This window comes from Pipistrellus kuhlii, unplaced genomic scaffold (genome assembly GCF_014108245.1).
Source record: "Pipistrellus kuhlii isolate mPipKuh1 unplaced genomic scaffold, mPipKuh1.p scaffold_m20_p_19, whole genome shotgun sequence".
Classification (NCBI taxonomy): Eukaryota; Metazoa; Chordata; class Mammalia; order Chiroptera; family Vespertilionidae; genus Pipistrellus; species Pipistrellus kuhlii.
The window spans coordinates 20,775,344-20,789,469 of record NW_023425504.1 but is presented as its reverse complement, the minus strand read 5'-3'; the positions used below and the strand labels follow the sequence as shown (position 1 = coordinate 20,789,469).

The following is a 14,126-nucleotide window of genomic DNA, read 5'->3' as shown; positions in this document are numbered from 1 at the left end:
CTTGGTTTTATATGCTACAAACAAAAACACTTTAATGCAAAACAGAATGCCTTTTCTTATTGTAGTGTTACGAATTAAATCAAGAATTCCCAAATTCCCACTGTTTCTTCACCAGTATTGGTGGATCTCTCTCATCTCAGCTCCTATATCTTAAGTTAAGGAAAGGGGCACCTCTTGAAAGTTTATTGTGATTAATAGGAAAAAGGATTGTACCCATCCTTACAAGTGCAGCCACCACATGCTGTCAAGCTTTTAAAAGTTCAATCTTTAAATTTGTTTCAGTTGTTTGCTGCTGCCTGATTTATAAATTGCCAATTACCTTTCTGAAGAATTGCTGTTAAGTGTTCACCAAGAAGTTGTTTTTCTACAGTGGCGATTAATGACTTCCTATAAAGAAGAAAAAAAAAAAAGGAGTTTAGAATTACCGAGGTTTGACTTTTCTGAAATTTTAAAGCCTCTTCTGGGTGAGAAAATCAAATAGTGCATTTTATGTTCATTTTAATATTCTATCCTATGTATAAACTTATTGGTGATCAGCATTACTCTATGCCTAAAAGAAGGAAAATACTGCGTATTTCAAAACTTGATTTACACTATGAAATAAACTAGAGGCCTAATGATAGGATTCCTGCACATTGAAAAGAAATTAATTAGAAAGTGGCTAGTGGGGCCGGGACCGGTTTAGCTCAATGGATAGAGCGTCGGCTTGGGGACTGAAAGGACCTGGGTTCGATTCCGGTCAAGGGCATGTACCTTGGTTGCGGGCATATCCCCAGTAGGGGGTGTGCAAGAGGCAACTGATCGATGACTCTCTCTCATCGATGTTTCTAACTCTCTATCTCTCTCCCTTCCTCTCTGTACAAAATCAATAAAATATATTAAAAAAAAAAAAAAAAAAAAAAAAAAAAAAAAAAAGAAAGTGGATAGTGGGATTGGACTGGGTAAGACAGGCCCGACACACCCTGGAGCCAATCTCCTGTGGTCCTTCCCTGGCCACTGCACCCAGCTGGCACTGGAGCTCAACGGGGGTCCACAGAGTGATCAGGGTCCCTCCCGCAGGTGGGTCCCCTGCCTGGCCTGCAGGGATCAGGCCGAATCCAGCAGTCCAACATCCCCCAAGGGGTCCTGGAGAGCAAGAGGGCACTCTGCAAAGTTGCTGTTGCTTGGCAGCTCCTGAGTTGAGCATCTGCCCCCTGGTAGTCAGTGCACATCGTACCTACCAGCTGGTCAGTTGGTCACTTAGCTTTTTATATATACACTAGAGGTCCAGTGCATGAAATTCATGCACTGGGGGGGAGGGCTGTGTCCCTCGGCCCAGCCTGCACTCTCTCCAATCTGGGACCCCTCAGTCCTTTCACAATCCAGGACTGCTGGCTCCCAACCGCTCGCCTGCCTGCCCAATTACCCCTAACCGCTTCTGCCTGCCAGCCAGATCACCCCTAACTGCTCCCCTGCCAGCCTGATCAACACCTAACTGCTCCACTGCTGGCCGATTGCCCCCAACTGCCCTCCCCTGCAGGTCTAGTTGCCCTTAACTGCCCTCTCCTGCAGGCCTGATCACCCACAAGTTCCCTCCACTGCCAGCCATCTTGTGGCAGCCATCTTGTGAAGATATGGGCGTGGCCATTTTGTGACCACATGGGGACAGCCATCTTGTGCAAGGGTGTGACAATCAATTTGCATATTACCTCTTTATTAAATAATAGAGGCCCAGTGCACAAAATTTGTGCACTCAGTGGGATGGGGGCCCCTCAGCCCGGACTGCACCCCCTCAGTCTGGGCACCTTTGGGGGGTGTCTGACTAAGCCATCAGCCAGACATCCTTAGCACTGCCATGGAGGCAGGAGAGGCTCCCACTACTGCCACTGCACTTGACAGCTGTGAGCCTGGCTCAGGGCTTCTGGCTGAGTGGTGCTCCTCCTGTGGGAGCAAGCTGACCACCAGGGGGCAGCTCCTGCATTAAGCGCCTACCCACTCTGGTGGTCAGTGCACATCACAGCAACTGGCCATTCCACCGTTCGGTTGATTTGCATATTAGGCTTTTATTATATAGGATAATGATTATGTAGAATAAATATTTCCAAGGTCTTGCTATGGCTGCCTTTTTCAGGTTTTTCTGCTTTTATTAGGAAGGTAAAGAAATTATTGATGCTGCTTACTGGAACTCCTTATTTTGGTAATATATAGGGGAGCACAGAAACAGTTTCTACTATTCACACCTACTAAATTTATTTGTCCCAAAGATTTCAAAGATAACCTGCTTCTAGCATTATTTTTAAATTATATCCTAAACACATACAACCAATAATCATATCCTTAACCTTAATCAAATAACAACTTAAAGATTATATTATAAAAACAATTGTTAAGCAATCTCAAGTCACATCTGAATATAGTTACTAATATACTGAGGGATGCCTAAAGTGCCTTAAGCCAGCGTTTTTCAACCGCTGTTCCGCGGCACACTAGTGTGCCGCGAGATGTTGCCTGGTGTGCCGTAGGTGCAGACAAGACAAGAATTTTATAATTTTTCACTATTTTGTTTACTTAATATTTCATAATAAAGTAATTATAAAATACTTTCTTTGTGTTTATTTGATTCCTATTCAAGAGAATTACTTTATATATAGTCAATATAGGCACAGAGTTAAATTTTTTAACATTTTCTAATGGTGGTGTGCCTCGTGATTTTTTTCATGAAACAAGTGTGCCTTTGCCCAAAAAAGGTTGAAAAACACTGCCTTAAGCAATTCCACAACAAAGGTTAAGGCTATTAGGCAGAGCTTGTCATACTTACTGGGTCGTCTGATCTAAGTAAGTAATAAGTCTGTCTGCTTCTTCTTCTAGACGTTTGTTAACATGATGAAGATATTCAGGAACCTACAAAGATAGTTTTTTATATTATTGTTTTCCTCCCCATAAATCATTCAGAAAATGTCAAGTCCAAAAGATCCTGGAAGCAGCCCTGCCAAATGTGGCAGGGTTGAATCATATGTAAAATTATAGGTAGAGTTTATGATCCAGAATTCTGGCCTTTAAGAAGAGAGAAAAGAAAGGAGCACCTAAGTGAGAGAAAAGCATCACAATGTTGGGAAGATAAATGCAAAGGGCAGCTTATGTTCTATAAGTAAGGTCTATTTTGAATACAGTGGATTTAGTAATCATGACTTTTAAATACCTCTCTTTCCTGCATTAATTTTTGGCCTTCAGCTGCATAAAGCCGGTTAGTTTCTTCCAAAAATCGTTGTTCAAAAGAATCCTGGTAAATCTGGGAGAAACAAAATACAGGAGTTTATTTATTCATTAACTACTTATTGGAAGTTCTTTATGTAAACAGCATTATTTGGTTTTTACACATCAAACTAGGGATAAGCATCAGCTCTGTATTAAGTAAAGTAGTTAACTTACTTGCAAGTCAGAGAGCATGCTTAAAAGGCTTCGGAGTAAACTTCTATCAATTGCTTCACCATTCCTTTCCCTCTCAATCAACAGAAGAATGCCATCAATTGTCTTAGTCTGGACTTTTTGATCACTTATAATATGAGCCCTAAATAACTCCAGTCCCATGTCCCTAAAATAAAAATATAATCTAAATTAATTGACAGCGACACCACTTCTGGAGAGACAAATATGTTAATTAGGACTTCAGACTTTGAAACAGCCATTGTAAAAGGATAAAATCCACACATTTAATCTATATATAAAAAAGTCTAATATGCAAAGTGTCCCCTTGGGAGTTCGACCAACCAGGAGTTTGCTTGCTCGCTATGATATGTGACCACCAGGGGGTGGTGCAGAATGAAGGCAGGCCCCCAGCCAGTGACCAGCAGCCAGGGAAGGAAGGCCCCAGCTGGCAGCTGGCAGCCACTAGGGACTCTACCTGTGCACAAATTTCTTGCACTGGGCCTCTAGTTTCAAATATTATTATTAAACTAAAGCACATGTGTCAAACACAAGGCCCGCGGGCCAAATCCGTCCCGCCAGGCCTTGCAATGTGGCCCGCACTGCGCTGTCATCACTGCACTCCGCTGCGTTTCCATCACAATGACAGTTTATGACTGTTCAGTAAACCATTCGGCCCGCGATTTAGGCTGGATTTTAGATTTTGGCCCCTTCTCTGATTGAGTTCGACACCCCTAAACTAAAGTATACAGGAAACTCATTTTGTCTCTAATGAGAAATAAGGCTAAACTCCTATCTTCCTCTAGAACTAAGTTTTATTATATTATCTCCTTTGGTGGATTTCTTCCTTGGTCAAATTAAAGAGACAAAATTAGTTCAAGTTATAAAATGGTTTTCACTGTACTGTTAATGAAGGCTTAATTGGTCATTCGTCATCTGGCTTTAGTATTCAAAAATCAGCAACTCTGATAATTGCTATAGGTAGATGCTAGATACACATGGTGGGGGAAGAGCTCATTACACTATTCTATTTTCCTGTATAGAAGGAATTTTCCTGTATAGATGAATTTTCCATAAAATTGTTAAAAGATAATGAGCATCCCTGGATAAATGGATGGAGAAGTCAGCCCTCAGACTGAAGGATTGTGGGTTCGATTCTGGTCAAGGGCATGTACTCAGTTGCAGGCCCCAAGCAACCAATCAATGTGTCTCTCTTATATCCATGTTTCTCTCTGTCTCTCCTCATCCTTTTCACCTTCTCTAAAAATCAATGGAAAGCCGAAACTGGTTTGGCTCAGTGGATAGAGCATTAGCCTGCGGACTGAAAGGTCCCGGGTTCAATTCCGGGCAAGGGCATGTACCTTGGTTGCGGGCATATCCCCAGTAGGGGGTGTGCAGGAGGCAGATGATTGATGTCTCTCTCTCATAGATGTTTCTAACTCTCTATCCCTCTCTCTTCCTCTCTGTAAAGAATAAAAATAATAATAATAAAATAAAAATCAATGGAAAAATATCCTCGGGTGAGGATTAACCACAACAAAAAGATAACAAGCAAATTCTTGATCAACAACAAAATAATACACATTTATAGATAGTTCAGAGCGAACTTTTAATTCCCGTAGAAAAACTTTGTAAATTATTATAGGCTCAGTGAATGTTAGCTATCTCTAATATTAGCATAAAACATAATTAAGAAGGTAAAACTGCCATATATAGGTTTTTAGAACCCAAATGTGAGGTTTTAAGAGAATATTCACAATATTACTTAGTCTCTCCAATTAGTATAATTAAGATTTAAAAATGATTTTTAACAAATCTTTTCAAATTTTTTTTCTAACATCCTTACCAAATGGAGGGTAGCATTGAATTCTGAAGAACATAAGTTCTATCCAGAAACAAAAAAATGCTCCTGATCATGATCTGTCAATAAAAAAAAGAAAAAGAAATCAAGCAATTTTTATATTCTGTGAGGCTGAAATATTTGCTCAATAAAGAATAAAATTGTATCATTTGCTTGAATATATACTAGACTACTAGGATAAAACATACAGATGAACAGATATACCACAGAATATGGCCATACAATTTTTATTAAACTACTCTATTATCTTTATCCTTCTGTAGTTCTCAGAAAAGGGTCACTCAAAATGATCCTATGACTTCTTTGCAACTTGAAAAGTAACTGAGGTCCTGGTGGGGTAGCTCAGTTGGTCAGAGCATCATCCCAATATATTATTACTAAAGTTGCAGGTCTGATGCCTGGTCTGGACACATACAAGAATCAACCAATAAGTAGAACAACAAATATAAAATATATATTTCTCCATCCCTTCCTCTAGTTCTAAAATCAATAAATTTTTTTAAAGTAACTGAAAATAAAAAACAGAATCAAGCCCCGGACAGTGTGGTTCAATGCTTAAGAGTATTGGCCTAGGCACTAAAGAGTTGCAGGTTTGATTTCTGGTCAGGGCACATACCCAGGTTATGGGTTCGATCTCCAATAGAGGTATGCACAGGAGGCAATCAATCAATGTTTCTCTCTCACATCAATGTTTCTCTCTCAAATCAATGAACATTTAAAAAAATTAAATGCTTCCTTACCTATAACTTGCATTTTCAAAACAGAAAACAAAACCAAAATTAGTTTCCAATTCAGAACAACAGATATGGAGGCAGGCCCTTACTGCATAGCTTTTAAAACTAACATTCCTGTATTTGAAGAAATTTATTTTTTAACTATAACATTTAGCTGAAATGTAATACCTTTTCCAGCTTACCATTTGTCTACAGTGGTTCTGCCAGCATCTATCAATTTTCTTTAGAAAAAGAACACTATCCAATGAGTCCGTGAGATGTTCGTCAAGGATATTTTAAAGTGCTTAATACAAGTGGCATGTGCAAAGTAAGAGCACATTTGTCTTCAATTTGGAATACCTTACATACTAATGAAACTAATAGTACTTATAGAACAAAATGCCATTTCTTAAACTGTAAAAATATTATATCTCACTAAAAATACCTAAAAAACAAGTCATGACCTAGCTGGGTTGTCACAGTGGATAGAGTGTCGGCCTACAGACTGAAGGGTCCCAGGTTCGATTCTGGTCAAGGGCACATGCCTGGGTTGCTGGCTTGATCGCCAATAGGGGGCATGCAGGAGGCAGCCGATCAATGATTCTATCATTGATGTTTATCTCTCTCCCTTCTTCTCTGAAATCAACAAAAATATATTAAAAAAAACAACAACACATAATTGAGCATTGTGTTTCCAGTTTATGATTTCCTTAAATTATCTTTCTTCAAATGGAAATTTGTTAGGGCAAAGAAAGGGTAAAGATGCAAGAACATCTTATTTACATTAATACCACATAGTAGACTTACATCCTAATTAAAGCTAAAAAAAATTCTTCTTTCTCTAGAAGCAAAATACACAAAATTAAATCTATAAAACACAGCTACAGTGAAACCTCAGTTCTCAAACTAACTTTGTTCCAGAAGGCTGTTCAAGAAGCAATTTGTTCGTAAATACGTTCTTTTTTTTCCATTAGAAATCATGTAAATTGAATTAATCCATTCCAGACCCCCCAAATGATTCTGTTTTAACCTTTCTTATATAAAGTACATGTCTCATACTGTTTAATCTATAAATGAACAATTCTTTCCTTAAATTTATTGAACCAGACCCTACTATCCTTAAAGGAATCACTTTCAGCTCTTGTTCTTTAGGTGTCTTTAAGATCAACATGCAGCAACTTTGTTTTTTCACATTATCACTGTCTCTGAAATGCTGTCACTGGCTAACTGCTTTTCCCTTATCCAAATCAACAACAGTTTTTCTACCTCTCCAATTGCCCATGATCATTTTTTGTTTCACACCCTTAGCAACATTAGCATTCTCGATGGCCTCTTTGTTTTAAACTTGTACTAATTGTGGGATTTCACCAGCAACAAAAGCATTCTCTCCTTTGTACAAGCATGAAAGGGTTGTCAGGTCAAAAATCAAAAAAGTTGGTTCAACAACGAAGATATTATTTTTGTAAACAACTTGGTTGAAAACTGAATTATTCAAGGTGGGAGACATTGGAGAAATGAGGTTTGACTGTATTCCATTTCAAGCTGGATTAAATAGCGAGGAATAGGAAGAGAGTAAATGATAAAAAATACAAGATGTTTTGCTTTTAAAAGGATATTCTCTGAACTGATGAATTTGTGCTTTGATGTGATCTTCACAAATCTGTCTCAGCTGTTTGTACAAGTTTGCAGAAATCTTGTAAGAACAGAGATTTTCTACAGCCTGCAAGATTAAACACACACATGCTTAAGGGAAGAACGGAGTGGGGAGTGTTCTCAATTATTTACATATATTTTTATTATTTTGGTATTTCTACCATGTAAGCTTATTAAAAAGGGTTGAACATCCATTTAAAACACAAAATAAAACAACAATGTACTAACAATGTGGGTGGTAAACTTTTTCATAACCAATGTACTATAATTTATTGATTATGGCTGTAAAGGTCTTAAGGATGGGGGTAATCAAGCCAAGCCCCTCTCTCCCATGTAAAGGTGAAGACATTCAATTTATAATAACTGCTACATATAAATGCTGTCTTGTTTAAAATGCCCATTGTTTAAAAAATAAATAAATAAATAAATAAAATAAAATGCTCATTGTTGTCATAAGCAAAAGTCCATTTTGAGCCTAAAAAACAATTTCACCAATTTTTCATCGTTAAGGTTGGGCATTCTGACCACCACTGAATAAAATTTTATTTAATAATTTGGTTCTCGCCCTAACCGGTTTGGCTCAGTAGATAGAGCGTCAGCCTGCAGACTGAAAGGTCCCAGGTTAGATTCCTGTCAAGGGCATGTACCTTGGTTGCGGGTACATCCACTGTAGGAGGTGTGCAGGAGGCTGCTGATTGATGTTTCTCTTCCATCAATGTTTCTAACTCTCTATCCCTCTACCTTCCTCTCTGTAAAAACTCAATAAAATATATATATTTTTAAAAATAATAATTTGGCTGAAACCGGTTTGACTCAATGCACAGAGCGTCGGCTTGGGGACTGACGGGTCCCGGGTTCGATTCCAGTCAAGGGCATGTACCTTGGTTGCGGGCATATCCCCAGTAGGGGGTGTGCAAGAGGCAGCTGATTGATGACTTTGTCTCATCAATGTTTCTAACTCTCTATCTCTCTCCCTTCCTCTCTGTACAAAATCAATAAAATATATTTTTTTAAAAATAGGCGGAACCGGTTTGGCTCAGTGGACAGAGCATCGGCCTGCGGACTGAAAGATCCTGGGTTCAATTCCCGTCAGGGGCATGTACCTTGGTTGCAGGCACCTCCCCAGTAGGGGGTGTGCAGGAGGCAACTGATCGATGATTCTCTCTCATCGATGTTTCTCTCTATCCCTCTCTCTTCCTCTCTGTAAAAAATCAATAAAAATATATTTTAAAAAATAATAATAATTTGATTCTCATGAACAGAATGCAGAAATTACTTCTAGCAGTATTTTAAGTATGATGTAATTAACCACTAAGAATTTTTCTCCGTTTCAGTTTTAAAATATTTAAATATAGGTTTCAAAATTTGAACTGAATAAACATTAATTATAAAAGAAATGACTGTATTTTTACTTCATTCTAATAGTTGAATTGGTCTTCTTTTATACTCAGCTCCTAAAAAGGACAAACTTCAGATTTCAATGAGTTTCTTGTTATGTATATCAAAAGACTTTCAAATTTAAAACAACAGCCTGGGTAAAACTCTTTGGATGAGCTCCGATATAATCTATAATTCCAACTAGTTATGACTTTAGTATAATATCAGGATTCCTGTCTTACTATAACAGAAGGCAAAAATTCATTAAAACTGACTCTAAAGAAGCATCCAAGTTTTGTTGGTTGAAGAGGAATTTATAAATATGTAGTTGTTAGTCATATTGCCAGTATGCAGGTCCAATAAATGAATTAGCAAATGAAAAGAAAGCTTAAAGGATACCATTATACCATTGGAGGAAAGGAGTCACAACTCACCAGAAAACAGCAGTCCAATTAGATCCAGCAGCTAAGGAGGAATAAGAAGGCCACTTTCCTAGGGTTAGGCCTCAAATGTCTAAAAGGTGTCTTTATATTTATTCATGTGCCTTTCTGTTCATATTGGTCCTCTATGGACTCTCCCCTTCCTCCTTTAGGATTCTTCTCATTGTATCAAGGTGATCCTTTTGAGGGACTCATTTTCTCAGCATTTCTCATTTTTCTGCTTAGATTCTGTCTTTCTACTTCATCTTATCCACATTTCCCACCCACTTCCAGTACTTCTCCAAGTCCTATTTCTCCATTCCCTTCTGCTGTATTCCTCCTTCTCCCATATTGTAGTCCTCAACACATCTATCTTCTCACACAAGACACCATATTCTCTCACTACTCAACTAGTCCTCCTTCTCCCAATAAAGCTTTCCTTAATTGCCTCAGCAACTAGTGACACACCTGGCATACCACACTGATGTCACTGAGTCAATACCACATGTCTTCATGTGTATATCATGTCTCCATATTCTCCTTAATGACAGAAAGAGACCATGTGTTCAAGTCTCTACTGATATGCGTTTGTTAATACTTTTGGGGCTTTGAACCAGGTGAACATAGTAAACACAAAAAACAAACACAAAAACAAACACACACACACACACAAAAACAAACAAACAAAAACACTAACATATCTCTAACTAGCAATGTGTGTGCACATAGAAGAAGCTTTTATGGTGTAAGCAGAAAACTGGCCAGAAAACATACAATTATAGCCGAAACCGGTTTGGCTCAGTGGTAGAGCATTGGTCTGCAGATTGAAAGGTCCCAGGTTCGATTCCGGTCAGGGGCATGTACATTGGTTGCAGGCACATCCCCGGTAGGGAGTGTGCAAGAGGCAGCTGGTCAATGTTTCTCTCTCATCGATGTTTCTAGCTCTCTATCTCTCTCCCTTACTCTCTGTAAAAAAATCAATATATTAAAAAACAAAACAAAAAAACACATACACTATTTATAATACACTAATTATAATACACTATGATAGATGCTGTGATAGGGATAAACATAGAGGTGCGACCCCTAATCCAGTCTTTGGGCAGAGACAAGTCAGGAAAGATTTCTTGAGCAGAGGTAAAGAGGTAGAGTCCAAAAAGACCCAGAGGGAAATGGATAGAGAGCTAGTGGGAAAAGTGAGAAATAGAGAAGTAATCTGGGCTTTAAATGCAAATAGCCTCATCTGTGTTTAGACGGTTTAAGATGTTAGAGGCAAGAAAAGCAGGATGGATACAGTTCTTGGAAGATGGTAAATGCCTGTATTTGCCACCTCCCACAACCACATCAAAATTACAACTAAAATGCAGAACCACCATCATCCAGAACTGCTGGAAAGCTGGTTGAATGAAAGTCCTACAACTGGGAACAGGGAAGATGGCAGCCAACAGACAGCAATGAGCAAGATAGTGAGTGAAAGATCAAAAGGAGAGTGCGTGGATGTGTGGGAACTGTGTGTATTTGTGAGTGAGAGACAGTTATATTCCACAGGCTTGTCGGGTACTGGTGGACCAGACTCCCTTGGCCAGGCAGCCTCTACTACCGCTGCAATCTCTCCCAGAGCAGCTGGCCCTGCCACAGAGAACTTGCCATCTTGAAGGGGAGACCGGCTGTGATTGAAAGCCCAGCCTTACCTTCACTCAGGGAGACCTCGGATACCACCTGGGACCCTACAGCCACAACGCCCAGGGACCACCTGCCTCAGCTGTGAACCTACCAACACCAAGACTCCAGCCTACCTGGCTGCAGGAGCCTAAAACGTTTGTCCAGGTCGAGACAAGGTAGCAGCCGAATAGACAGACAGGTCCTGCGCCTTCTCACAGAGCAGATAGAAGAAACAACTGAATTGAATAACCACCACCCAGAATTGGAGAATGAAACACAGCTAGTGAGGCAATCCACTGAAGGAAAGGTCAGAGACTGCGTGGAGAGAGGTGAGATCAGGGATCTGGGCTGGAGGGAGAAATGTGTGCAGCCAGAACTAGAGTCTTAGAGGGAGACTGTGCTGCAACAAATCCCTGCCTCTTGGGATCAGTGTAGTCCTCAAATGTAGAAGGGGGTCCACAGGGTTGCTAGCAATGGGGGACTCTAGATCTAAGACCACAGTCAAGGGAAACTGTACTCAGAAAGGCAGCCTGAAATTCTATACCAGTTGCACAGTGCTGAGGGAGAAAGACGCAAGGCAGTGTGGTTGCTCTATCTTTATAACTTCCTTGCTTTTACTTGCTAAACCCAGTGCATAGGATCTTTGGATTAAAACACTCACTGGAAGAAAAAAAAAGTAAAAAAAAAGTAAATAATTTTTTAAAAAACAAACAAACAAAAAAACACTCATCGAGACTGCAGGCGAAAGTAGTTTTTGAGGAAACTGGGGAGCAGAAGAGGGAGAGACGAGCAGGAAGCCAGCTCTGGGACAGTCCATCCCTCAATCCTGAGCATTTTCTCCTAAAGACCTTACCTTCTAGCAGTGCAGGCACACCAAGTCTTGAGCACTACAGGGCAAGGAAGATTCTAAATACCCACAGGGAGCCCTGGGAGACTGGGTTAAGGGGCCATTTGATCCCAGAAAACTAATACAGAAACACGGCCACCTAGGGGTCATGTTGGAAATAGACGCTTGTATAAATACAACTGAAAGCAGGCAGAAAAACAAAGCAGGCAGATGATTCTGTATGCTTGAAACAGATCATGGCAGAGGAGCAATGGATCACTGGGAACTTCCAACACTGTGGTGACTATCTGACAGAAAACGGAGATGTGGCAGGCAGAACAGTATAGAGGGGTGTTAAACCAGCCCCCATGAGACACTGAGGCTCCAATGAAGCTAACGAACTTCACTACTTCACTTTATTTGTTATCTTTTACTTAAATAAATTTTTTCACTTTATTTTTTATTATTATATTTTTATCTCACTTTTCCCATTTTCATCATGTTTCTTTTCTCCTGCTTTAGTTTTTCTCTATTCTTCCTTTTTATTCTGCTAAAAAATTTATCTACTTTATTGACTATATGTATGTATTACTATTAGTCTGTTGGCCTACTAATACATCTAATTTCCTCTCCCCTGCTCCAAGTCCATGTACACTTCTCTTTTCTCTTTCTTTACTAGACAATTTTTTTTTCTTTCTTCTTGTTGTTTGTATTTTTTTTTAAATATATATTTTATTGATTTTTTACAGAGAGGAAGGGAGTGAGATAGAGAGCCAGAAATGTTGATGAGAGAGAAACATCAACCAGCTGCCTCCTGCACACCCCCCTCAGGGGGGATGTGCCCGCAACCAATGTACATGCCCTTGACCAGAATCGAACCCGGGACCTTTCAGTCCGCAGACCGACGCTCTACCATTGAGCCAAACCAGTTTCGGCTGTCGTTAGTATTTTTTAATTTTATTTTATGCTTTTGTTTTTCCTCTCCTCGGATGTTCTCTTCTACAAATAGCTTAGTTTCAATCAACTCAAGCCTATCTGCTCTCTATTCTCCTTTTCCAAAAATATGTGAACACATAGATAAATTAAGGGGAAAATTTGGTTTTATATACATACACACACACACACACACACACACACACAAATGTGGTTATATATATATATATGTATATAAATGTGGTTATATGTATATAAATGTGGTTTTATACACACACACCCGCACACACATATATAAATTTTCATTCATATACGTACATACTATAGGCCCAGTGCACAAAATTCATGTGTTGGAGGGGTGCCTAAGCCCAGCCTGCACCCTCTCAATCCTGGACCACTGGCTCCTAACTGCTCACCTGCCTGCCTGATCGCCCCTAATCACTCTGCCTGCCTTCCTGATGCCCCTAACTGCTCGCCTGCCTGCCTATTCACCCCTAATGGCCTCTGCCTTGGCCCCCACCACTGTGGCATCGTCCAGAAGGATGTCTGAAATGACTTCCAGTTGTCCAGTCTAAGTAGCATATTATGTTTTTATTATTATAGGTTTTTAATATATTTTTTAATTATTCTTTTCAATTATTATTTTCTACTTTATTATTTTGTTTTTTCCTTTTCTTCTTAGAAACTCATTCTCTTTCTACCCTCTCTAAACTGAACCATGGCCATTATCCCATTCATTCAATTCCTTCACCTTAGAAATAAGCACATGTCTGTTTATAATCTACACTCCCTGTAATCTAAACACTCTGCTTTCCTCACTTTTAAAAATATATATTTTTTTATTGATTTCAGAGAGGAAGGAAGAGGGAGAGATTGAAACATCAATGATAAGAATCATTGATCAGTTGCCTCCTGCAAGCCCCCCACTGGGGATCGAGCCCACAACCTAGGCATGTGCCCTTGACTAGAATCAAACCTGGGACCTTTCAGCTCACAGGCCAATGCTCTATCCACTGAGCCAAACTGGCTAGGGCTGCTTTCCTCACTCTTAAGCAAGGTTTATTATGGATAGTTGTGTGTGCTAGAACAGGGGCTTCCAAATTTTTTTGAGAAGCCCCAGTAAGAAATACATTTTATGTCATAATCCACTGTACCTAAAATAAATGTACAGTATGTGCCTTGGACTATGTGGTCAGAGCACAGGCCTGGGTTGCAGGCTCAATTCCTGGTAGGGGGTGTGCAGGAGGCAGCCAATCAATGTTTCTCTCTCAAAAAATTAA

At 39.6% G+C, this 14,126-nt stretch overlaps 1 protein-coding gene across 10 annotated transcripts in view; it reads right to left on the bottom strand.

Moving 5' to 3' along the window:
- The window catches only part of CUL4B (cullin 4B), a 77,692-nt gene that overhangs the window by 20,552 nt on the left and 43,014 nt on the right, over positions 1–14,126 (bottom strand). For all 10 annotated transcript variants that reach the window (XM_045583557.1, XM_045583558.1, XM_045583561.1 and 7 more), the window contains 7 exons: positions 7,593–7,696; positions 6,180–6,249; positions 5,249–5,322; positions 3,409–3,571; positions 3,179–3,268; positions 2,798–2,880; positions 320–387 (listed from right to left, as the gene is read on the bottom strand). In XM_045583557.1, coding sequence (XP_045439513.1) covers positions 320–387; positions 2,798–2,880; positions 3,179–3,268; positions 3,409–3,571; positions 5,249–5,322; positions 6,180–6,249; positions 7,593–7,696 — 652 coding nt within the window. The remainder of the gene's footprint in view (positions 1–319; positions 388–2,797; positions 2,881–3,178; positions 3,269–3,408; positions 3,572–5,248; positions 5,323–6,179; positions 6,250–7,592; positions 7,697–14,126) is intronic.